Below are 26,308 nucleotides of genomic sequence, written 5' to 3'. Positions count from 1 at the left end.
TAATAAACTAGAATTTATATTTTATAAATAAATAATTTCACGATTTAAAAAGGTTTTTTAAAACGAATTAGTATATTTAGTTACAGATGTTTCAAAAGAAATATTTAAATATTGGTATTTTTAATGTTATATCAGTTTGAATTAACAATTCAGAAATTTTGTCGTTTTTATAAATTGAAAGCTTAGCGACGTGACATCAAAAGTTAAATTATATAAATACGCTGCATTCCTCAATACTATATTAATTGCTTAAATGTGAACACCAGTGTAGTTTCGTTGACATTGACAGAAGTTTTTATTCTTAAGTTGATTGTAGGAGTATTTGAGACAGGCATTTCATCAGCACGGTCGAAATAAATATGAAATTAGACATTCGAGTTCATCCTTAAAAGAAATGCAAATTGTAGCACAATTTGAATTCTTAAAGAAAAGCGATGCCAAATACACCGAGACACTTACTTTTCATCCATTGATCATTGCAGTGAGGAGTTGAGCTTCTTAGGATTGCATTCTGCTCGAATTTCTTCATTTTTGTCTAATAGGAGGGATATTTTATCGGCTAACTTGCTCCTAATCAATCTTTTGTATTGCTGTCGCTCTAAATCTTCTGAAAAATCTGTGCTTATTTCTTCTTGAGTGGAAACCAAACGAGGATCTTCTGGGAATAAAGTTACTAGTCGTTCAGTGACAGCACCAGTTTCGTTTGAGGAAAAGGGTGTCGGTCCCATTTGACGGTCCCATTTTAGGGCCACAAGCTGTAAGGGAGTTTTCCCGTCCTCATCCATGGCACCTACATCCGCCCCGTGCTCCAACAAAAGCCGTATCATTTCCTTATCGCAATATGAGCTAGTAGCCGCTTTGTGTAATGCCGTTCGATGTTCCTTATCTTTCGCCTCAATATTCGCACCCTTTCGCAACAGAACAGACACTGATTCAATATGACCTCCAAGCACTGCTAGATGCAAAGGAGCTTCTCTAAGTTCATTTACAGCATTAATATTTGAACCTTTTTCCAACAAAATGGAAACTTCTTTAGTTCGACCTTCCTTTGCGGCCATGTGCAATGCAGTTTCTTTATTTTCATTAACAGCTTCAATATTTGCACCTTTTTCCAACAAAATGGAGAATGATTCAGCTTGGCCATATATCAGGGCGCAATGCAAAGCCGTCTTACCAAAATTATCTACAACCTCGAAATTAGCTTCGTGGTTAAGAGGTATTCGGACTGCCTGGGGTGTTCCTTTGATTGTTGCAATGTGTAGGGCCGTACGTCCGTCGCCATCCACGCTGTCAATGTCAGCGCCATGGGACAAAAGGATGTCGATTATATATTGAATAAAGTGAAAGGGTTCTTGAACCTCAGCTGCATAGTGAAGGGGAGTTATTTTGCATTCATCACAACGATTGATATTTAATCCTCGTTCTAATAAAAGACGTACCATCTCTGTATTTCCGGATTTTATTGCTTGATTCCAACCCATTGAATCTTTTCTTTCGCATCTAAGATCTAAGATATAACTGGCCAGTTCGGTTTTGTTATATTTACACGCGTACGACAATGGCGTCTGACCATCGTACTTGAGATTTATGTCGGCGTTTTTATCAAGAATGATTTTGAAGCACTTGAAATTGCCCGCTCTTATGGCCATAAATAGTGGAGGGCTGTGACCATATTCGACTTGTCGGTTTATTGGCGCTCCTCTTTCTAAAAGAAATCTCACCGCGGCTTCTCTATTATTGTTTATTGCCAAACTAAGAGCGGAACGATAGTGCAAATAATTATCCTGATTGTAAACGTTAAGGAGCCAAAATCGAGTTTCGGCGTCACCGGCTTCTTGCAAATATTTTCGCAAGAGTTCGACATCTCCATCGGCGGAAGCGTCAAAGAAATCTTCACACAGCTTATTTTTAGCGTGCAACGATTCGTTCGACACTAAGATACCTGGAAATGCCAACGCTAACTCAATGAAATTGTCTTTTTTATTTAAACTTCCTTGGTATTTTATTTGCGTAATAATAATTTCTTGGTAAGTTCTAGGGCACGATGAAAGAAATTGTAAAAATAATTTGTTGAATGTCGATGGTTTTGCAAATTCTAATATCAGAGAAAAAAAATCGATGGGCATGTTTCCGTCTATTATTAAACAATTGAGAAGGAACCGAAACAATGTGCTTCCATATTTACGAGATTGGCTAAAAAATGTTTTAAATACTTTTAAAATGGAATGTGGGTCACGGCACCAGGCTTTCAGAATTGAGCTTCGAATGAGTCGAAATTTCGCATCTTCAATCGTTTGAGTCTTCAAACCACTTTCGAAAAATATTTGAACAACGTCATCACCATTAAAGTCCTCGAAAATATCATTTAACAAAATGCTTAGCATTTCCCAAAATTCTTCTCCTTCATTGTTTTCGATCCTTACGAGGAAAAACTCCGCGACCAAAAACTCAGCAAATGTGCGATGTATAAACACCGGATTTTCACCGCTGTCCGTCATGATGCCCACTCTCTCTACTTTCTTCAGCAAAAACTCTATTGATTCTTTCTTGGGCCGATGAAATTTTAATTTTTGAACGATATCTTCTCTGAACAACAGACGGAAGGCCGACTCCCAATGGTACTCTTGGGCGAGATCTATCATCAGGGCGTTGTTCTCAGTGCCACTTGTGCTCGTCGTGCTCTCGTACTTATTTTCTTCTTCTTGAAATTTCATTCTAGTAAATTTTCGGTACATTTCGTACAAGGACATTATCTGCCATTCCTCGATAGAGTTTATTTCATTTTTGTAAACTTCAGCCAGCAGACGACATTGAAGAGGAATTCCCATAAATTCACTTTCATAATCTTCAATTGACCATGAGAATAGTTTTATTAAATACACCGCTTTAGACTCCAGAATTCGCCTTTCGTGACAGCCCGAATTCTCAAGCCAATATTCAACGATATATTTTAGTTTTTCTTCGTTATTAAACTTTGTTATTTGATAGCTCGATGCCTCTAATATTTCAACTAAATCTCCGGTAGCATATGGCCTCGTGGTTAATAACAAATTGTCTACGCGACTGTTCTTCAAACCGCTTATTAGTCCTTTAACCAGGCTATCGTACTTTGGGCTGATTTCGTCGAAGCCGTCGAATAGCAGGACAACACCTCCACTTTTCTCCAAGCACCACTTCAACATTTTTTTATCGAAATTTTCGTTACATTTCGAACTGTACATTTCAGAGACGAAGAAATCGACAGCATCCGAGGAATGCTCGAATTTCAGCTGAAAATGCGTTTTGAAGACTGCGGAGTAAGTTATCAAATTAACGAGGATAACCCAACGATTGGGATACATATTTTTTATCTCCCGCGCTAAAAGAATAAGGATGGTGGACTTTCCTGTTCCCGCTTCGTCCGAAATGATAGTCGTTTGACCACGTCTCATCCCTTCAATTAGTTCAACGACACTCTTCACTTCGTTTTCTTGAGATTGAAGATTTATAAAAGTGCGTGGTATGAAATAGTCCTCTGTTTCTCCTAACCTTGGTAGATTTACTCCTAAGTGAACGTCAATGTCTTCGTTGAGTTTATACAGGACGTAGTCGTCGATGAGTTCTTCAATGTCTTCTCCATTGTCATTTCGCAAAAGACTCGCTAGGCTGGTCTTTTCCTGACCCTCTCCTTGTAACACCACCAGTCGCTTTGACAGCAGTTGCTTTTGTTTCTTATGGTTCAAATCGGACCATGGAATGGGAGCTATTTGGAAGAGATAGTATACCTTATATCAGAAAAACCAATAAAAATCAGTTTTCATTATCTGTGCCCCAAAGGCTTTAGTGGTCGGACGGGCAGTGGCGGCGTCAGAAGAAAAACCCTTCAATAGATGGGGTGCCGGAGCCAAGTGTTCCAGAGATCCCAAATTTTGGAATACATTTCAAAAAAGATAAGTTGGAAATTTTTTAATATTTAACATTTATTATAATATAAAAACGAACGCACGGAAACCCCTGGTGGCGGAAATCGCTTCCGTTAATTAAAATCGATAATACACCATCAGATTAATCAAAATAAAACATTTAAGCTTCATAGGTATATTTAAACTCTCAGTACTCTACCAGCCGTTGTCACAGCCTAGGAAGTTTCAATTTATACTAAATAATCGTTTTCAAAACCAAACTATTGAAAACGGCATTTTAAGTCAATTATAAGTTTGGGCCTCGCTCAGTAGTAATTTCTGAAACGCGTAACACAAAACGTATTTGGATCAAAGTGCTCTTGAATTGAATGTATTTCTTAATTGGTCAAGATATAATGCGGTTAAAGTTTTAACAAAATCAGGCTCGGTACCGTAAAGGTCAATTGGTGATTTGACATGGATTAACCCCCGTTGAGACAAATCACTGGTGTCACGGTGTAAATTTCCCCTGTTATGTGTGGCTAGGGGAGGGAAAACGTCAATCCAATCAGAAGACGTCCGTTTTAAGGAAGCAATATAAAAACGGGCTGATTTGATTTTTTAGGGCAAGAGGTGTGTGACTTCAGATTTTTGGATTTGGAATGAAGTCCGGAATCAATCAAAATTGAGCTCATTTGGGTCCCGAGTCCTGGAATATGATTTTGCGTCCAAAACTTATACCATAGCCGATTAACAAAATCGATTTTTATTAAAAATATAACACCTCAAACTCTAAATTGGAATAATTGGGCCCAGAGTGGTGCTGAAGGTTAAATCTTAGTTGATAATTATTATTATTATTAAACTAGTTTTGCCTAATCGCAATTCTTGAGCACTCGCTTTGCTCTAGTAAGGAGCAAACTTTTTGAGAACGAGGGGGCACACCGAGACAAAGTAATCGAGTGAAATGATAATTTGTTACTGTTAATGTATAACCAAAACGCATTGATTTCCACTTAAAGGGCCCCACCGGTGTTTGAATTTGATCAGTTTCCCGCTCGAATTGCGAAAATAGGGAAAGCTACGACACGTCGTCTGCTACCTGATATTTTGGGTGAATTTTTCAAACACCGGTGGTGCCCTTTAAGAGAAAAAAAACTAAGTTGAGTCGATTTTAAGCGTTTTTCCCAATTCCTCTCACGCTCGGAGAGTCAGCTCCTTCCCCCTTCATAAAATCCACTCAACCCATTATCTCGTTCTCTTCTTAAAACACTTCCAAAGCGATTGAAGCACGCGTCAGTGACATAATTCCTTCCCCTCCCAACTCGTATCGAGGGAAATTTTGAACATGATGTCCGCTTATCGTCTTCACACTTCCTTAAATATCAACAAATACATTCTGGATATTAATTTCTACTAAAATTATTTCGTACTTTTTTTATATCTTCCAGTGGCGTATAGTTTTTTAATAACATTGTGTAGACTGGAAACCATACGACCGAGTTCAAGATCTTCCAGTGGAGACTCAGTATAAAAAAGGTCAACTTACATTTTAGTTTAGTGTCATCGACATAGATATTCTTATTCTAAAACGGAAAGACAATCAGTCTAAAACAAAATGCAATATTAGGCTTATCAAAATCTGAATCTTTACTCACGTTGGTAACGTGTAAGTTGTTTCTTTTCCCTCCTAGAATCTGAAAAAAAGATAGCACTCTGCTTCAACTTACTACTAAAATTTCTTAGCATAAATGCACCTACATTCAATATTTATTATAACAAATTATACATGGAAGTGATTATTTATTTCCATGATCTTTATTTGTGTATGGATGAAGTTTAAAAAAAAAACATTTAAAATTATGTTGCATTTAGTTGAGTACAATAAATAGCATTTCCATTCTATGAATTTTGAATACGTTTTTGTATTACAGAACTGCCGCGGATTTTGTCTTATTTTTGTTTATTTACTGAATAAAATGAAAGCAACGATAGTTAAAAGGGTATTAAAAAAAAATTCTTGTGCACTTTTAACTATCGTTGTTTTCATTTTATTCAGTATTTTTGTACAAGTAGCTTATAAATTTTAATTAAATTTGTTTATTTACACGCCATCTGCTTATCGTTTTGGGAAGTCCTAAAACCGATCTCCCAAAGTTTTGCCACAAGAAAAGGCTAAATTCTGCGTTGTTGTTCATAGTTGGCACTTTTAAGAATTTTTTTATTTATTGAATTATTCAATTCAAAGCTTTTTTAATGGGTAACATTCTTGTATCAGTTTTTAAAACTAAGAGTTATTTTAATCTTAATTAAAATTTTTGATACTTGAGTTAGTTCAGAGTTGATTTAAATTAGGATTGTTACAGAACATTTTCTGGCTATGAAAAATAATTTTCAAATAATAATTTCAGTCAAATTGAAATGAATCATTTATCCCTAATTGTTTTTAGTAAGTGTCATTAGGTTCCTTAATTGTCTATTATCGATTTATCACTTTGATATTACCAAGGTACACGTCATTACCATAATCAGATTAAACAGGATTTAAATAATAAATTGGATTAAATTGAGATAAAGTGGATTTAATCGAGATTTTTTGGATAACTTAGATTACATTGAGCTTCATTGGAGAAAATGTTAAAGGTATATTGCTCCATGGCTTTTCCAAATTGCGTCTTCAAAATTGATTTGGAAGCTAACCTTAAGATTTTTAAGAGAATGTGCCCTTTAGATTTTATTAACTGATTCTTAAAAATACTTAAGGAATAATGCTTTAAACGTTTAGATTACTGGGATAGTGAATCCAAATTTACTAAGTATCTCATGTCATATATTTTCTCACGCAGGAAAACATTTCAGGCAGAAAAAAATCTACGTCACTATTTTAATTTAAGTCAAAATATTAAATATTTATTTTCTTAAACTAAAAACTGATATCATCATAATAAATTAAATAATAATACAGTCAAAGAGATAAATAAATTGCTAATTATTATTAAAAAATATTTCTAATTATTGCTCTGTTAAGCTTTAAATTGCATTCTAAAAAAGGGTTGATTAAAATCAAAAACACTTTTTTATAGAAATTTGTTCTAGTAATTTTTTTCTAAATTGTTATGGGTGACTTAGGAAACCTATAACAATTACTCCGGAAAATGATCGGTATATCAATGGAAAAACTAAAGATATGTAAAACTTGTGATTTATTAAGAGGGGCTAAAGAAAATTAAAAAATCTTCATTAAAATTAAGAAACAGCTTGTGAATATTTAGGGGACTTAAAATGAATGGCGCTAAAAAAATATTGCTACGAGTTTTTTAAGAATTTACAAAGATTAATTTTGGTAAATTTTGGGAAAATGAAAGTAATTTAAAAAGTAGATTCTTAGATTATCTTACAAAAATGGGTACCAAAGTTTTTCTAGGTGACCGACTTCCAACTCTTTCTAACCCAGCCACAGAAATTATACGTGCTATAGGAAACTGTTTTCTGAAAACTCGTCATTTCTAGATATATTTTAATAAATTTTTCACCACTAGGTGCTAGATCAAATTTGCGAATGAAAAGTTGTAAAACGTCATCGAAAACCCCAGGTAGCAAAATTTCGTTGAAAAACGGGTTTAAATGGTTGATGAATAGTTGATAATTAAACGTTATTGACTCGTTGATCATGTCCGGCTAAGGAACGTGTCGAAAAATGGTTGATAAAACGTTTCTAAAAACTACCTTCTAACTAATTTCGAACGTTTTTTAAACGTTTATTTCTTTTTAAACCATTATACTAACGCTTCAATTGTTTTAACATCAGGTACATAGATACAAAATACAAATGAGCTTTAAATTCAGACACTCTTGCAAATTGTATAGGGGGTCATTCCACGAGAAATCGACCAAATTATTTGAAATTTTCCACCCTACCTTTGTAGAATTGGATACACATTTGCCTGGTCGAAAAAGCCGATTTACAAAAAGGCCTCGACAAAGAAAACTTGGAAATTGATATCTCCGTCAATAAAAGTCGGATTTTAATGGCATAAAGCTTATTTTAAAGCATTTTTGTTAGAAAATCCAGAATAAAATTTTAAAAACTCAATATTGAATTTCTCAGTCTTAAAAATAGTTTAAATTGTTTGACCTTTGACCTTTACCCCAATTTTAGTGACATAGAAATATTTTTTTCGAATTCCCCGTCTATGATTTAGTCTAAAAGATCAAAATCCCAAAGTAGTATTTTTAATTCTTTAGAAATAAATTATTTTGTACAACCCCTCGTGCAGTTTTAGAGATATGGAACTATGGGTACGTTCAGTAACTTGCAACAAATTCTACGGTTCAAGATTTAGAAACCGGTTTTTTACTGTACGATTTTTTAAACTTCCGGTATGACGTTACGCTGCTCAACCGATTGAAACCATTTCAATCGTCTGGGCGAGCCGGTTTATTTGTAGCGTGACGTCACAACGTTAAGGAAAGTAATGGCATTTAACCGATTGCGTGAGTACCGGAAAGCGTTCAGTAGCTCTTGACGTAACGCTGCAATCGATATCCAACGGTTCAGAACCGCTGCAGGTCCGATTACTCTTACCTATCTTGTTGGTCCAGTCGATTTACATTAAAAAAGTGGTGTACCTAGAAAAAAATTCAAAAGAATTTTTCTCTTTTGCACTGTGTTCCTCAAATCGGTCTGAATAGCCGCCGAAAAATTTCCATGAATCGCACCATGGTAAAGTGGTCAAAAGTGGTCACAGGTGGTCAAGCTAGATTTTATTTGGAAAAATACGGTCGGGGAAAGTTTAAAAATGTATCCAGAGTTCATGCTTTGAGATAAAAGGCTGAAATTTGGTGAATATACTTCACAGCTATAGGGGATAATTAAGGGCCGAAGCTTTTTACCGCCACTATCTTGAATTCAATATGGCGGACGCAAGTTCGGTGTAAATCTCGGAATATCTTATCAAAAAACCTTATAACATATTCCAATACTCTTGATATTGTATATTATCTATATTTCCGGTTTATCACGGGCTTGCACGGTAATAATATTTTCCCGCCATTCGTAAAATACAGTATGGCGGCCGTTTCACCCTACAAGAGTGAGAATCACAATTGTTACTGAGACGATTTATGCCGAGTATAAAAGAATGTTGAATATTTAATATAGGCTACTCCTGATTGTATCTCTTACGTGACGTCATGTGATAATAAAATTGGAATTACCACGTTTTCAAATAGCACGTGGAGTTTGTAAACACAGTGGTCGTGTTGTCTTTCTACCTCTAATTAATAATAATAATTACTGAAATGTTTGAAGAAGATGATTCAGACAGTTTGGATCTTATGAATTTACAAAATGGTTCACCAATATCAGCAGACGATATATTAGGTAATTTAGAATGTCCTTTACTTAACCCACCAGTATTAAAATGGTTTTATACATTGCCTTTGGAGATATCGGCATTTACCACATTGATAAATGCCATTTTTAATTTCATATCGCTTTACATTAGAAGGCGGAATGAAACAAGTAGTACATTCTGAAGACTGTAATCTTTCAGAAGGACTAGCTATTACTTCAAGGTTTTTTGATTTAAATGATTTGCAGTTGTCCAAAATAAATACATACTTTATAATTTTGTAGGGAAAAAAAGATAAAAAAGGTTATAACGTACATTTACAAGTCCTGGATGGACAAAAAACGGATTCCCTGACAATTTCGATAATACTTCATTTATGAGAAGTACATCTACATGTACTTCTTGATTTCCATCAACATAGCTGATTTGATGCAAAGGTTTGAACAGAGTTAAAATGGTTAGTAGACCATTTGATGAAAATAATATTCTAGTTGGAAAATCATAATAAGTAGAAACGAGTGTTAAGTCCTTTTCTCTAATGACTTGTAGCTGTTCAGCTCCATCTTTACCTTTTCTTACGGAGAGGTGCAAGTCGTCTGAAAATACATGGAAGAAAAAAAATTCAAGTGGCTACAGTATAACGTTACTCAATTTGATATGTAATATATATACACATACCTCTCTTCAAACTACTAATATATTTATCCACATAATTTAAATAAGAGTGTGCTTTGGCCTATAGTTTGTGTTTCACGAGAATGAGTTAGTTTCAATAACAAATCACACTGAGTTGAATTTTCTCTGACGAATTTTTTCGACCTTTCACTTGCATCATTTGTTTCAGTTTGTACTGAAACATTGTGACTATGACACTCGGCTGACAAATGGCGTAACACTATAGTTTGTACTGATGTTTCTTTCAGGTAGAAATGGTGGAATTAGTTTTGCCCAAAACTAAAGATTCTGTAACTTTTTTTCTAGGAGGCATTACCTACAAAGGCTACAATTCACCGTTACCACCAAGAATAAATACTTTCGTAATAATATTTTCTAAGCGCTTTAAAGTACTAAAAATAAGCTTATATCATTAAACTTACTAAAAAACCCGCGATAATCGTGGTAACTGAGTGAAACTTTTTTTTTACCTTAAAGTTCACTGAAGTTGGCTAACATTTTTTGAAATTTTATCTGCTGTTGTACCTTTTTTTTTGACGTAATCATTCAATGATTGCTATTGGCTGAAAATTCCGGCCGTTGAAAGATTTCAAAACCACAGGGAAAGCTACAGCACACGGGAAGAGTGACACTTTTTGTATGAATATATTATTTATTTTTGAAAGCATGAAGTCAGGATAAATTTTTAAACTTTCCCCGACCGTATTTTTCCAAATAAAATCAACTTGACCACCTGTGACCACTTTTGACCACTTTCCCATGGTGGGATTCATGGAAATTTTTCAGGGGCTGTTCAGACCGATTTTAGGAACACATTGCAAAAGATAAAATTTATTTTGAAAATTTTTCTAGTTACACCCCTTTTAATGTAAATCGACTGGACTAACAACATAGGTATACAAAGTTCCATATCTCTAAAACTGCACGAGGGGTTGTACAAAATAATTTATTTCTAAAGAACTAAAAATACTACTTTGGGATTTTGATCTTTTAGACTAAATCATAGACGGGGAATTCGAAAAAATTATTTCTATGTCACTAAAATTGGGGTAAGATTTAAACTATTTTTAAGACTGAGAAATTCAATATTGAGTTTTTAAAATTTTATTCTGGATTTTCTAACAAAAATGCTTTAAAATAAGCTTTATGCCATTAAAATCCGACTTTTATTGACGGAGATATCAATTTCCAAGTTTTCTTTGTCGAGGCCTTTTTGGCCTTTTAGTAAAGTTCTATAGCGAATATCTCAAAAACCGCCTATCGCACATTAAAAATAATTTGTAAATCGGCTTTTTCGACCAGGCAAATTTGTATCCAATTCTACAAAGGTAGGGTGGAAAATTTCAAATAATTTGGTCGATTTCTCGTGGAATGACCCCCTAAAGCTCATTTGTATTTTGTATCTATGTACCTGATGTTAAAACAATTGAAGCGTTATTATAATGGTTTAAAAACGTTCGAAATTAGTTAGAAGGTAGTTTTTAGAAACGTTTTATCAACCATTTTTCGACACGTTCCTTAGCCGGACATGATCAACGAGTCAATAACGTTTAATTATCAACTATTCATCAACCGTTTAAACCCGTTTTTCAACGAAATTTTGCTACCTGGGGTTTTCGATGACGTTTTACAACTTTTCATTCGCAAATTTGATCTAGCACCTAGTGGTGAAAAATTTATTAAAATATATCTAGAAATGACGAGTTTTCAGAAAACAGTTTCCTATAGCACGTACAATTTCTGTGGCTGGGTTAGAAAGAGTTGGAAGTCGGTCACCTAGAAAAACTTTGGTACCCATTTTTGTAAGATAATCTAAGAATCTACTTTTTAAATTACTTTCATTTTCCCAAAATTTACCAAAATTAATCTTTGGAAATTCTTAAAAAACTCGTAGCAATATTTATAAGCTCCATTCATTTTAAGTCCCCTAAATATTCACAAGCTGTTTCTTAATTTTAATGAAGATTTTTTAATTTTCTTTAGCCCCTCTTAATAAATCACAAGTTTTACATATCTTTAGTTTTTCCATTGATATACCGATCATTTTCCGGAGTAATTGTGATAGGTTTCCTAGGTCACCCATAACAATTTAGAAAAAAATTACTAGAACAAATTTCTATAAAAAAAGTGTTTTTGATTTTAATTAACCCTTTTTTAGAATGCAATTTAAAGCTTAACAGAGTAATAATTAGAAATATTTTTTTAATAATAATTAGCAATTTATTTATCTCTTTGACTGTATTATTATTTAAATATTTTTATTTCTATTTCACTAAAATAGAATTTTTAAAATTCTGTTCTTTTTTTATAACAAAAATGCTTTAAAATAAGCTTTATGCCATTAAAATCGGACTTTTATTGACGGAGATATCAATTTCCAAGTTTTCGGTGTCGTGGCCTTTTTTGGTAAAGTTCTATAGCGAATATCTCAAAAGCCGCTTATCGCACAATAAAAATAATTTGGAAATTGGCTTCCTCGACCAGAATAACCTTTAAGGCAAATTTTTATTCAATTCTAAAAAGGTAGGGTGGATACCTTTGGAAGATTTGTCCAATTGAAGTAAAACTCTTCTGCTGAAACTGCACGCCTTCTTTTTGAAGATTTGAGATATCAAAATTCTAAATTTGGCAAGCTATGATACCATTAAAGCCTAAAATAATATAAAACTAATTAAATTTAAATGAAGTTCCATATAAGTTGCAATAATGTTTGGGTCAGAATCTGGTTCATTTTGAGATTTAATTATCTATTACATATTTAAGCTCATTCCTCAAGCTGCAGGTCAAAAGTTGATCAATTTTGATGTTTTTACTGTCAACTTTTATTTATTTTTTCTTTTTTTGGCATTTTCGAAATTTTGAAATATGTTCAAATTTTTCACGGGGGGGGGGGGGGGGGGGGGGCCTAGGAATCGGTCAGAATCCCATGTTATTTTCAATGGGAAAATTTCCATTTTCGGTTGTCAAAAACATTTTTCGTTGCCATGGCAAAACGGTTGCTCATTGTATAAATTCCCTTTAGGGTTCTTCATGATACCTGAAGGTCTACCACTCCCCTGAGTTTGAACAAAATCGGTGGGTTACACTTCGGGATGTCTCCTTGTAAGTGAAGTATTAAGATATCAATATTCTACAATTTACAATCTAATCTACATAAAAGTTTAAAAATTAACAAATTAAATTTAACCCTATATATTTTTCAAGAGCTGATTACAGACGAAATCCAAGTGTTTTTATGATTCTAGTTTAAAAAAATTAATTTTTTCAATCTTTTAGCTAGGTATACATTTCAAATATATATATATATATATTATATATATATATATATATATATATATATATATATATATATATATATATAAATATATATATATATATATATATTTATATATATAAATCCTAATAAAAGGTCATATGTAATTTTTTGGAATTATCACAACCTAATAAGATGTAGACATGGATATTTTTGACCATATAATCACTTATCAACATCTTCCAAAAAAATTCTAGAACAGCCTGGCAATTCTACCTTGCCTTACGATAACATTAAAATATTGTAAAATCACCCCAAAAATTCAGAATATTATCCTGTATCTAAACAAATTTAAATGAAATGCCATATATGTTCCTCAAGAGCTAATAACATACTAAAGCCAAGTGTTATGATTGTTCTAGTTTCAAAAAAAAATATTTTTATCAGTGCATAATAAATCAAATCCCGGTAACATTAAAATTTTACAGTTAAATTCCATTAGTGTCCTTAATTTTAAATATTCCATTACCTTCTAAATAGCTTATTACACTAAACAGAATAAGAAAGAGCATCTAGAAATAAAATTAAAAATGCCATGAGCCTGAGCATTATTTTAAGACCAAGGGTTAAACAAATGTAATTAATTCATGTAAGCCTTGCAAACAAATTTAAAACTTGTATTTCATTTAAATAGATCAGTCTATTTCGGATAAATATAGCCTATGACCCAATAATAAGGGCTATATATAAGCGATGTCTCATAGTGTTTAATCAGTTAGTTTCTAATAAAGTTTTTGTATTTTTTTCTAGTTTTAAAAACATATTATGGAACTTTTAGTTTTATAAACCTTTAAAAAACATTTTTTACTCGAAAACATGCTTATATTAAAACGTAAGAAAAACAATATATAAAGGTTCATTTGTTAATATTATTTATATCATTATTAGATGTTATAATACCAAGAATACGTATTTATGTTATTATTTTCATAATACTTATATATTAACAAATTGTTTATGAAGCTTAATATTTTATTTAGAATCAATCACTTAAAGTTTAATTTCGCATTAGTTACTTAAAATTGAAATACTTGAGCCTAGGTGGAGCAGCGACATAGAAGCTTTAGCGTCTCCTAAGAGGTATTTTTACAGAAGTGAATAATTTGTTTTAAAAAATGTTGATGCCACAGAAAAACGGAGTTATCATTAACGAGTATCTGTTTTATTTTAGGTTAAACGCTCTCCCATCGCCGTCCTTGGGCACTCATTTAACCAACGACTCTTTCCGCATCGCAGTGGGTATTCGGTTGGGCGCCCGGATCTGTGTTCCCCACATTTGCAACTGCGGAAGCCAGGTGGATTCCCTCGGCACTCACGGGCTTAGTTGTAAAAAGAGCGCGGGTCGTCTTTCCCGTCACGGTTCCGTGAACGACACTATAAAGCCAGCGTTTGTTTCCGCGGGTGTTCCATCTATTCTCGAGCCCCCAGGCCTGTCGCGGGACGACGGGAAACGTCCGGATGGGATGTCTTTGGTCCCTTGGTCTGGCGGTAAGTCGCTAGTTTGGGACTTTACACGCACAGACCCCCTCGCGCCTTCGTATTTGGCGGCTTCTTCTACAGCCCATCTCTGGGCCGCTACCCAGGCTAGAGTGAAGAAAAGGTCAAAGTACGCTGGACTCGAAAATCGGTATAATTTTAAAGCGGTGGCCGTTGAAACTCTCGGCTCGTTCGGTCAAGAAGGTTTAGATTTAGTACACGCCATTGGCCGTCGTTTGAAGGACGTCACCAGTGAGCCGCGTTCGGTTGAGTTCCTTCTCCAACGGCATCGCGATCGTGATTCAGCGGGGCAACGCGGCATCAATTTTAAACACCTTTCCTCTAGGGGCTTCCCTAGAGAATTACCTCTATTCTTTGTAAATTTTTCAAATATTTGCGAAATTAAATATTTTACAAAGAGTAAAAAAAAAGGAATAAGGTTGTTTAACAGTTTTTAGTTGTAAATTCGAAAATTATAAAGAAAATCAAAGTTAATTTTAATGATAACTTCCGAAAATATGAAAAATGTTTGAACAATAACTAATATAATATTTGTAAATTGAAACGATATTTTAACGTCTATAACTCTTATGAAATATAACGTTGAAAAGAGCTGAAAGTATTCACCTAATATCAACGTTGATATTAAGTTAAGAAATAACCTTAAAACGTTATATCAACGAAACTGAAACGTTGTCATTACTACCTGGGACGTATGAATATCGTTAGTACAATGAAAAAAGACCAAATTTTCACTGAAAAAAACGACTTAATAATTGGAAAGTTTGGCAAACCAAAATACACTTTCAATTCTTTTCGCTAACTCACTTTTACTAAGATTGTTGAAATGAAATATAATTACCGATTGTTTCATATACGTTGATCCCCCACTTTCGATGTTTATCGAATCCTGCCCTACAGTTTGAGGGTGTGATGTTCCAGTCTGAAATAATATGATCCATCTGATTAGCAATTTTCAATCATTCTAATTTAATTAACTAATAGCATAAGTGGATCATTTTCTCTAAGGAGACAAAACGCTATGTTACCTATGACTAGAGTCTTTGTCGGGGTCGGTCTGGCAGCCTTTATAACCGCCCTATACTGTTAATCACCTCAACTTCACTCTGAATTTATACTGTCGAATGTAACGTTTCTTACATCTCTTATGGTCTGAAACGTGTCTCGAGGGCCCGAGAGAGAGAAATTTTGGGGGTTGGCTTATCGAATTTCTCCCCCAAAAAACCTGTATCATATTTGTTCAAGGTCAGTTTCAGATCCAAGGGTAGAGTTTTGTTCAATAAACAAAAAGTTGCCGTCTTGACCACTCGGTGGCGCCTCCGCCGAAATATTTTCAAAATTTTCTCTTTGGAGTTTGCTCCCTGTACAAGCTCTGACGTCACGAAATCCAGACTAAGATAGCGGACCGCGACCCGAAATTTGTATACTTAGAGAGAATGATCCACTTATGCTAATAGGGAATGTGATTTTTAAATATGGGCCAAGCTCAAATTGACACACTTCCGTTTGTTTCTTGAGAAAGTGGAGAAAGTGATTTTGCTCCGTCTGCGTTTTGTAAGTGAAATTAAACTAGGATAACTCGCGGGTAACTTATAGCTGAACGTAGCATGTCATTTACGTTGCCTCCTTGTGCTTAATTTAATCTGAAGGGTGAAAACTCTCGAAAAACATGAAAATAAATAAACAATTTATTTTTGACTTAAGAATCGCAAGTTACATTGTTGATAATATTTAAGCTAGATAAGATTAGAATAGTTGACTGCTTACGCGATAGATGTAAGCAATTTCGATTTTTAGGTACTTTTAAATAATTATCTTCCATTTTTATGTACGATAAAATAAATTACCTTTGATTTTTAAGTAAGTTAAAATATCTTATTAAAATTGTCAAAAAACTATACGTTAGCTACTTCAAGGTAGTTAAGGTGTCGTTCGATCCAGATTTACAAACAATCAGAGCAAAACCATTTATGATTTAATTTAAGAGCTTTTATTTATACTAGCTCATTTGAAAGTTTTCGCTGGAAGTAATAAATATTTACTGATTTAATAGAAACATTAAGTTTTAATAAATGTCAAATGATGGATAAATCGAATCATCTACGACCGATAGGATACTTTCGTGAACAGTTTATAAATTAAGTTATGTTTAAAATATGTTCAATTTAATGCTTACCGATTGTTTAACACGCGTCAATCCACCACTTTTGATGTTAATCAAATCTCGCCCAACATATTTAGTGGCTGATAAATCAATCTGAAATATCAACAAATTTCAATTAGAAATTTAAAATAATTTTCTTAAATTTTTAGGTATGTTATTATATTTTAGTAATACAGGCAAAAAAATAAACTACACGTTAGCTACTGAAAGGTACTGAATAAAATGAAGAAAGCAACGATAGTTAAAAGTGCACAAGAAACATTTTTATTATTTAAAGTTAAGCCCGACTAGTTGCGGCCGAGTTATTTCGCTGTCATATTTCGCCCTGATGACGTCGAAATAACTCGGCCGAGACTAGTCGGGCTTAACTTTTAATGATAAAAATTTTCCTTGTGCACTTTTAACTGTCGTTGCTTTCTTCATTTTATTCAGTATTTTTGTACAAGTAGCTAATAAATTTTAATTACTAAAAGGTAGTTAATGTGTCGTTCCACCGGTGTCTAAACAAGCCAGTTAAATTAAAGGACAGGGTGATTGAGGTATTGTTGATATTTTGATAATAATTCCTTTAAGATTGTTTAAGGGTGTCTATCAAGGTAATGTACAGGGTGATTGAAAAATTGTTCCTAATGATTGATATAACGTACTAATTAATTTCTTGAACTTTTTTAAGAATTAGTTTTCTTATCAGAATAAAGGATATTTTGGTGAAATGTACACTTAGGTTTTTATAGTGTGCTAACTCATTTAATCAGCGGGTTGATTGAAATATTGTAAATAATCAATGTACATAGCGATTAATGGAGTGTACTTAAATGTCCGTGACATCTTCCTAATTATCGAAGGAGGTTTTCGTCCCTCATATGAAAATGCGACGTATCAGCCTCTGGAACATTTTACTCAGCAATTGCTTCACTTTTGAGATATGGCATTGTTAATTCATATACTGAATGAAAAACCAGTGTAAAGTGCTAAAAATTGCAGTGTATGGTGCCATACACGACAACTAACAAAGAAGATAGACGTTTTTTCGTTTTTCTTAAAATATGTGGCATTGTAAAATGATTTGCTGATTGTAAACTAATTTCATTATAGGATTGGTTCCAGCCTTGAAAATTTCGATTAATAAATAACTCTTTAACCATAAGATCTCTATGGGTTAATGATATGTAAATCGATAGAAAAAAACATGTAGCCTGGTGCAATATTTGTTATTCGAAAAACATTTAATTTCCCGCCATATTTAAATTGATTAGATCGTGAGGGATTTTCTTGACGGCAGAGGGCGAAGGCGAGTGCAGCTTCGAAATGTTCAACGAAGTGAAAGTTTGGTATGAAACTGCAGGTCTTCCGCACCAGCGCGATTTTTAGTTACTGCAATATGCGATATATTGTCTTCGTTACCAGCAGCGTTGGTACGTGCAACAGTTGCTGAGACGTAAAACCCCTTCAGTTTTCAAACGGCTTTAGAAATGTTTTTACCAACATAGGGTTTTACAATTTTGGAAACAAGCCTTTAAAGCGTTTTCTTTTCATTCTTAGATTATCAAAAGTGAGACCCTGATGAATGACGTACCTTAACTCTTTTTCTTCCATGAGTTCCTGAGTCAGCTTCCCAATCAACACCGCTCACGCTGGGTTCATCAATCGTTTGCACATCCATTATCGGCAATTTGATATTATTATCTCTATGAAAGAGTGAAAATGGGTGGAGCTTTAACACCGTCGAACGTTACGTCACGCACTTTTTGATATGCATTGGCTGTCTGCTTTCGTAAAGAAACCGGGGAGGGCGAAATTGCGGGAAATAAACTTACAAAGAACTGGTAGAAAATTTTCTAGAATCGCATATTGTGATGGTTAAAAAAACCACAGCTGAACTTAGATTCGAGACCAGCCTTAAAGTCGACTAGGAGCCGAGTCTAGTTTTGCATGTCGGGTGCAAAATATCCGCTGTAAACTTCGCCATTTTCTTTGGGAATCAATAAAGTGTATGCAAACATATAATATCCTGCTACTAGCCTTCTATCAATGACATGTAAATGTTTATTTCTGTCATCAACCCAAGCCAGCTCCAATCAGCCTGCCAACCACCTTCCCTCTAAACTATCCCAACTAAGTGCTTTTTAACCAAATTTTATCTGATATATATATATATATATTTCTATTTACTTTACTAGAAAATTATTGCTTAAATGTAAGAATATAAGGGGAAACATCGTTGTAAATAAATAGGTGGTAATGAAATAACTAAAATATTTAGTTGATATTTGCACTTTTTCCATTAGGTTGAGTCGTGCTGCTAAATGTTACTCTCTCCAAGAACCATAATAATAACGGTACTAAGATAAGTATAATTAGTTTTATTCGCGAAACACATTTCGGTGGGTATATTAAAGGAAAGTTAAATATTGAAATATATATCAAACGTTATAATTGGAATATTTACTCTGTCACTGTGATATGGTTTACACTGTGTAAAAGTTACTTATTTTAGCTCATATTTCTGAATTGACTGTCACGAGACGTAAGACAGATTTATACCGGACACGAAATTCATAAAATCCATATAAGAATCCTTTTATTTAAATAAGTCTCGGGGTCCCTATAGCTTAAGCCTTTCCGGCCTAAGGTGGTGCCTTGGGTATTAGCCTAGCTGATTATTATTATTAGCCTAGCTGATTATTATTGGTCATTTCGAGACTGGTCAAAACGTTCATCAATGGCTGGATTAGTTATTTTTAAAACAGCATCTGTGTAGTAGAGGAAAATCCAACCGTTTAAAACGAAGGGGTCAGAAGTCAATTCAAAAAACGTCTCTGAAACGTCATCAGAGTGTAGTTTTGTAATTGCAAGGAAACGGCGGTCTAATGACGAATTTTAAATGGACTTCAACCCCCCCCCCCCCCTCGCACAACTCTCCCTTAAAGAGCAAGTAATATTTTCAAATATGACATGCTTGATCCACAACTTTACTGTCATACATCGGTTTTACCTTTTTACCGATATATGACAATGAAGCATGCCAAAATTGATTGTAGAAAGCAACAATTAAATTTCATTTTATTAAATAGTAGCTGCGTAACCTGAAGAGAAGCTACAGCTCGGAAGCTCGTTTTCATGTTATTATCATTTATATAAAATATTTTAATCGCAAAGTTTTAGTCAAGTGGTTACGATGCACTTTAGAATTTATGGATTTTGTCATATTCATATTAATTTTGCAATAATAAACAAACAATGATACTTAAATTTAGGTACAATATACAAATCAGCATCAGAACCGCAAAATGCACTAGAGAGTTGTTGAGGCAAAGATTTACTAGATTAATTATTATTACTCTCTATGCAAGTGTCTTTCAAAATCAATTGTTTCAAAAAGAGCCACAACAAATATGAAATCCAGTTGAAATTGAAACCAAATATATTATATTTCTTATACTGAAACTTCACCATCTAAACAAACTGGGAGCACTTGCAATTGCTCTCTATCTTCCACTCCTTCGTTAAAGCACCTTGCTCATCTGAGTGATTTTAAGTTAAATGACGTTTTAAGAAGTAATGATTTGTAAAAGACTGGTAACAATGCGGTTGAGCACAATATAAATTTTCAGGGTGATATTGTAAGCAGTAGAAATTTCTGAAGTGATAAAACGGGCTTTGTGGATTACCCGCTATTTCATTTTGACACTTAAAGCATTTGAAACTCATGTTTGACAAGTAGCTTCACACAATACGTTAACCTATCAGTACGAAATTGTATGCCTACCTATTACAATCTTCTTGTTCATATTTGTACATTTTTAAAAGTTTCAAAAACTTTGCCCTTGGACCAACAGGGGAAATTAACTCTTTTACATCCTCCGGTGAAAGCATTGAGAAAGATTCTTCATCTATACAATTTGCTGAAATTAATGAATTACTAGTTTAAATCAGTAAAAAATTCTGATTTTGGAAAAAATACCAATGAAGTTTTCTTTAAAATCCAGCAACGACCATGCTTTAAGTTTTCCTTCCACAAATGGATCCATTTCAAACAATTCTACACGTAGAGGCGAAGAAGACAGGAATTATTAAATTTCAGCGTTGAAACTCAAATAACTACATTTGGGCGCTGTAATTAAATTACCAAAAAAAGGATGCCTATAACCAACTTAAAATAATCTTGGCTGAATTTATAAGTCACCCTTGCTTTGAGCTTTCACGGTAGGTCAGAATAATCCATCTGTTATACAAATGGCTCCAGAATGTTGATTATGTAATTTAAAATACTAAACATATCAATCTATTTCTCCCCATTTTGGTTCAAGTAATATTTTTTCAGCCAACTAATAGTCAGAAGATGAGTTATATCCCGGTATTTTGTCATTTCTAATGAAGTTAACGGATATATGTTTACAAATTTCCAGAAATATCAAATCTTAGACACATTAATTTTCTTTTTACGAATCTTGTTACCTTACCTTACACCATAAGTCTGTAATATTTTTTCATAACTTTGTCACTTTGGGAAATATCTTACTGAGAGCTTGTTACGAAGTGACGTCATCACAAGAAGAAAATGTAACCCTAGCGAGTCGCTGTCGAAGGCTACGTGTGACGCTGGAGCAAGCGCACGCAAAATGGCGACGAAGCCCGTAATGCATTCTGTCTTGTGAATAGCTCCCAGTCAAATTTGTATGTGAAGAATAGGAAGTGGCACATTTATGCTTACACGTACCTTAAGTTTGCCAAGTGAATGTTAAAAACTCAAGTTTGATTATTTAAACTATTTATTACCTTTGATCATGTTAAAGATAAGCTATGGGGTATGTATGTGGCTTTAGATGATTTCGGTTCTTGCTAAATTCCAGAATTTCGTAAACAAGGAAAGTTGGATATTTGACATATTAAAAATTTCTGAACCCTTAGCTTTTTTAAACTTTGGTTAATTTTGATTTTTTTGCTAAATTGGTAAGTCAGAAATATTTCGTGCTACTTGTGCAAGACAAACTGGTCAAAAAATGAAAAGACAAGGAAAATAACAACTTCACAAATAGGTTTATTCTAAAAACAAATATTAGACCCAACTAGTTTCGGTTATTGTTAATTGGTATTTCTTAGCCATCTAAGTTTTAAAATTTGCGTAATGAAATGGTCGCTGAAATAATTTTCGTCCAGGACCGTAAAAGAGACCGAATACATGGCGACTTATAGAGCTCGGGGAAAATGGTTAAATTAACCACCAAAATTTCAATTAATCATAAAAAATCCAATAAATTGTTTACTTAATGGATATTATCATACGTTTGTGATAAGTCAAATGGCTATGCTGCCTATTCTATGTGCACATTGTGTGTCCACGTAGCCTTAACATAAAATTGAACTGCAGAAGCCGACGTTTCTCTAATACCGTCTGGTGCAAGGCTCTCAAAAGAGAGAAATTTCGATATTTCCCCGGAAAATTCTCCCCCCCCCCGCATAGGAAAGAACTCGTTTTTTTATTGGTTAATTTTTCTCATGCGACTTAACTTAAAAGACATGGTTATTGGCCTATGAAAATAGCCAGAAATTTTAACGAGCGAATGGGAGCGATGTTTATATTTGATGTGTTGGAGTTTAAATTTCTCAAGTTATAATAATAATAATAATAATAATAATAATCAGCTAGGCTAATACCCAAGGCACCACCTTAGGCCTAAGTCATCATGCGACTTTTGAAGCCCTTAAATCAGGTGGCCGGGTTACAATGCGTAGGAGGGTGGTGGCAAGCCCTGCATGCCACGAGATCGAGCCAACAGCTCCCTACACTAACTATTACCGTTAACCTAGACAAGTTTTTATGGAAGGGGAAACCGAAGAACTCGGGGAAAACCCCTTAAACCAGTGGGGAGAGAACTTGCAAACTCAACGCAGAAGGAGTTGTTCCGAGTTTTCACCCAGTGCCACAAGCTGGGATCGAACCCGGCTCCTCTTGCTGCGAGGCTAAAGTGCTAACCACTCCGCCACCCCACTGCATACTATGGCTAATTTGTGTGTAAAACAAACGTACTGCAATCTTGCAGCTGAAAGAGTGGGAAGCGTTGGGAAAAATCATTCCCAGTCCATTTGGAAGAAAAAACTTCAAAGAAAGGTACTCAAATGCTAGCGGTGAAGTTTACAACTGGTAAGTAAACTTTCCATTATGATATACAGATTAAAAACTTTCTTTAATAAATCCTTGATTAAATGCGGTATATCATCTATATTTTTGGCTCTCTAATTCCCTTATTCCATTCTTGCCCAATAGATGAAGAGAAAAACGCTTCTTACTCCACTTAGCTCCGAATAGTAAAATTAGCCGCTCTCGACCGCACAGCAACACTGGTTCCGAGATTTTTTTATTTCATTTTTGCGGGAATCAAAGGGACAAGTTTTGACATCACGTTTTCTAGACAAAGATTTCACCGTGAAAGGGCATATTTGACTACTTAGAGGTATCAAAAACTAATTATATAATTATCGCCTATTGTACGATTTTAAATAAGTTTTTTATCAGGATAATTTTCTATCCGAACGTCGAGCCCTACCGATATAATCTATTGGCCACTTTACTTAGCATTTTTCCGTCTTATGTGAACTCGGCCAGCACCAATTGCGATTAAGAACTCTCTACTACATGCCTTATCCACTTGTGTAAAAAAATTCAATATTATAAACAATTTCTTACTTTTACGGTCAAAAGTCTGAAACGTTCCAAAAGCTTCAACTTGGATCGACCCCTCAAGACTCGCGCTTTCCACTGGGCTAATTTCAAAGAAATATATTTAATTGTCTTCCTAAGTTCTTTTTTTGACAGCGTCGTAGAAGGACTCCAAGCAAGTACATTTACATTTCCTTAGATATCTAATCTATGGAAAAGTACTTGATAAGGGCTTTTTCTTTATGAAACCTATAAAATGTTTTTAAAGCAAAGAAGTCGTAAACACTACGTGATAACCTATTAAAATATAATTTTTAACGTAACTAGAGTTAATTAAGACGTTGCCCTTTGTATGAGACCTTATATCCTTTAAAAATTTAAATTGATAATAAGTGCAAAGTAAGGCTCTTCGAGATTTTAGTTATTGGCAACAGGTATTGTTAAAAACAATAGCGTGCTTGGAAAATACGAATAATGTCATAGTGTCCGTGTGAAATAAAAGTTCCCTTTTTACTTATTAGATTCACCCCGATCTAACTCTCGATTCAAACTATCCTGAACCGTACTAACCTGTTGATAATTCCCGATAAGGATCACCTCATGTTGCCATTCCTTTTTAAAAATATTTCTTCGGAGTCTCTTTCTTCGTTTCAAAAGAAATTCCGCCAGACAAAACTAAAAACTTCGCGTTAAAAACTGAAAGCCAGCCTGCTGTAGTTTTGATTGTACACTAATTGCACTTGAGATGTCCTAAATTCCGGCTGCTTTCCTGATTAAAACTGTAACATCGCATAGACTCAAATTTATCTTAATGTTTTTCTTTTCCAGAATACGATATTGGAGCTAAACCAGCTCTTTGTAAGACGTAACGTCCGTGTCTGTTCCGGTTCAGCTTTCTAAATTTGCTAAAATTAAGCGTATTTTTATTTATTCGATAAATTACCATTTTCGAAAAACTGCGTTGCAGAGAGGTTTTTTTGAATGGGACCCCATTTTAAAAGGCGTCTACAAATAATGGCGCAGCCCTACGAGAAGAAACTCTTGTCAATATAACTTGCACTTTTCCCAAGACAGTATTTAACTCTATCTCTTACAAGTATTTGTCTTTATTATCTTATAGTAAACTATTTTATTTTGTTATTCGTGTAATAGATTCATTAGCAAACCGTGACTCGGATAACTTCTTCGAATTCGAATCTAGGGTAGAGACTTCTAAACTATCATTGTTCTTATAGTGAGAGCGTATGGTGATAAATTGTTCGGAATTGGTATACAGCCCTGAAATTAATATACACGTGCCTTGAACGATATTATCTACCACCTAATTTTTATTTTTCAAAATAACCTACAGGGAAAAAGTTTGTTACAAGCAAAAAACCCGCTTGTTGCCGAGGACGCGCGCATCTTCGTTTGTGTGTGTTTTGAAAATTATTTATATTCTATGTTGCATTGTGAATCGCGTGAAGCTTCGAAACTTGTCGAAAGAAATATAACATTCTGGGAGATTGGAACCGAGCATTAGCAACCACAATTATTGGCTGGTGTCTTCAAGTTAATGAAATCAGGAGATGTTGGTTCTAAGATGTTATCTATGCTTCGTCACATAATAAATGAAGGCAACGATGAACCTTTCACTACATGCGAAACTGAAAAACCAAAGAAATGGCTAGCAGAAGGTACTATTATTAGGGGTTTGGTAATCCAACCTTCTTCTTTAACAATATTGCAACATATCTGTTTTAGTTTGACTTAATTACAGACAGCCCAGCATACCAGCAGGAAGCCTGATCAAAGATATTCAACAGATTTCACCGTATGAACAAACTGCATCTGTCAACAAAGGCGTATTTATGGGGGGGGGGTGGGGGTTCAAACCGCCTCTCCCCCGAAATTTTGATGACTGGCTGGCTAGCGGGGGGGGGGGGATGTCTAATAAAAGTCAGTGAAACCTCCGTCGAATTTTTCCATCAATACCCCCTAAAATCCTGGATACGCCCTTGTCTGTCGAAGTATTTCTTTTGCTGCTAAGCTTACATGTTATTCTTCTCGTGGCATGAATGCAAGGTAAATTTAATTTATATTCCACTTGCCAGTTGAATTACGCTTCAATGAGTACAACAACAAACCCCAAGCAAAAACCAAAGATGGAAGGTTACGATATAAAATTGAATTTCCCAAGGCAAAATACGGCCAGCATACTCTTAGAAAAATTCAAGTTGACAGTAGTTATGGTAAATGAACTTGGGAAGATTTTACAAATTAAATATTAATTCAAACCTTATATTTTTTTCCGCAGGATATGTAAGAATTTTGTTAAAATAATTATTTGTTGAATTATCCACCGTTCCTAGCTATCAAGCTGCGAAATCAAAATCTAGTTCATTAGCCCCTCCGACTCTTGCATCTACATACGTTAGACCTACAAATGAAGAAACTGTAGCAAAGTTTTGGTCAAGATTTTCCAAAAGGAATTAATTTTTCCCAAGAAACATCAAGAACACTTTGGCACTGTTTTTATATAAAACTATTGTAAAATGTACAAAATTTTTATTAAAAACGAGGGAAGCGGAAACCTGTATATTATTCCGATGGAAAATGTTTTTTTGTTTTGTGTACAACACAACTTGGCAGGACCTTTCTAAAATCGTGCCCAAGTCTGTAATAAATTTTAATCACAAATTGCCTGAAGGACATATGGCAATATTTTCTATAATTTCGTGAGTATTAAAAATTGATAAAAATTTCAAAAAGAGACAGCTTTTG

At 34.2% G+C, this 26,308-nt stretch overlaps 1 protein-coding gene and 1 long non-coding RNA gene across 2 annotated transcripts; one reads left to right on the top strand and one right to left on the bottom strand.

The window, feature by feature from the left end:
- Positions 1 to 254: 254 nt before the first annotated feature.
- Positions 255 to 23,710, bottom strand: LOC149933914 (uncharacterized). Its single transcript, XM_090153354.1, has 10 exons — positions 23,573 to 23,710; positions 20,849 to 20,926; positions 20,654 to 20,789; positions 18,461 to 18,572; positions 16,897 to 16,977; positions 15,562 to 15,642; positions 5,540 to 5,578; positions 5,431 to 5,467; positions 460 to 3,742; positions 255 to 384 (listed from the first exon to the last, which is right to left on the bottom strand). Exons 2-9 carry the CDS (start codon positions 20,913 to 20,915, stop codon positions 474 to 476), a joined length of 3,822 nt encoding a protein of 1,273 aa, XP_090009480.1. The 5' UTR covers positions 20,916 to 20,926; positions 23,573 to 23,710; the 3' UTR covers positions 255 to 384; positions 460 to 473.
- Positions 23,711 to 24,386: 676 nt separating this feature from the next.
- Positions 24,387 to 25,936, top strand: LOC149933913 (uncharacterized). The gene is made up of 3 exons (XR_016472273.1): positions 24,387 to 25,221; positions 25,289 to 25,776; positions 25,842 to 25,936. It is a non-coding gene; the product is annotated as an uncharacterized LOC149933913 (long non-coding RNA).
- Positions 25,937 to 26,308: the final 372 nt, after the last annotated feature.

This window comes from Leiobunum rupestre, chromosome 7 (assembly GCF_980474605.1).
Source record: "Leiobunum rupestre chromosome 7, qqLeiRupe1.1.hap1, whole genome shotgun sequence".
NCBI lineage: Eukaryota > Metazoa > Arthropoda > Arachnida > Opiliones > Sclerosomatidae > Leiobunum > Leiobunum rupestre.
Note: the sequence above shows the minus strand (reverse complement) of the source record. Positions and strands in the feature narration are given on the sequence as shown.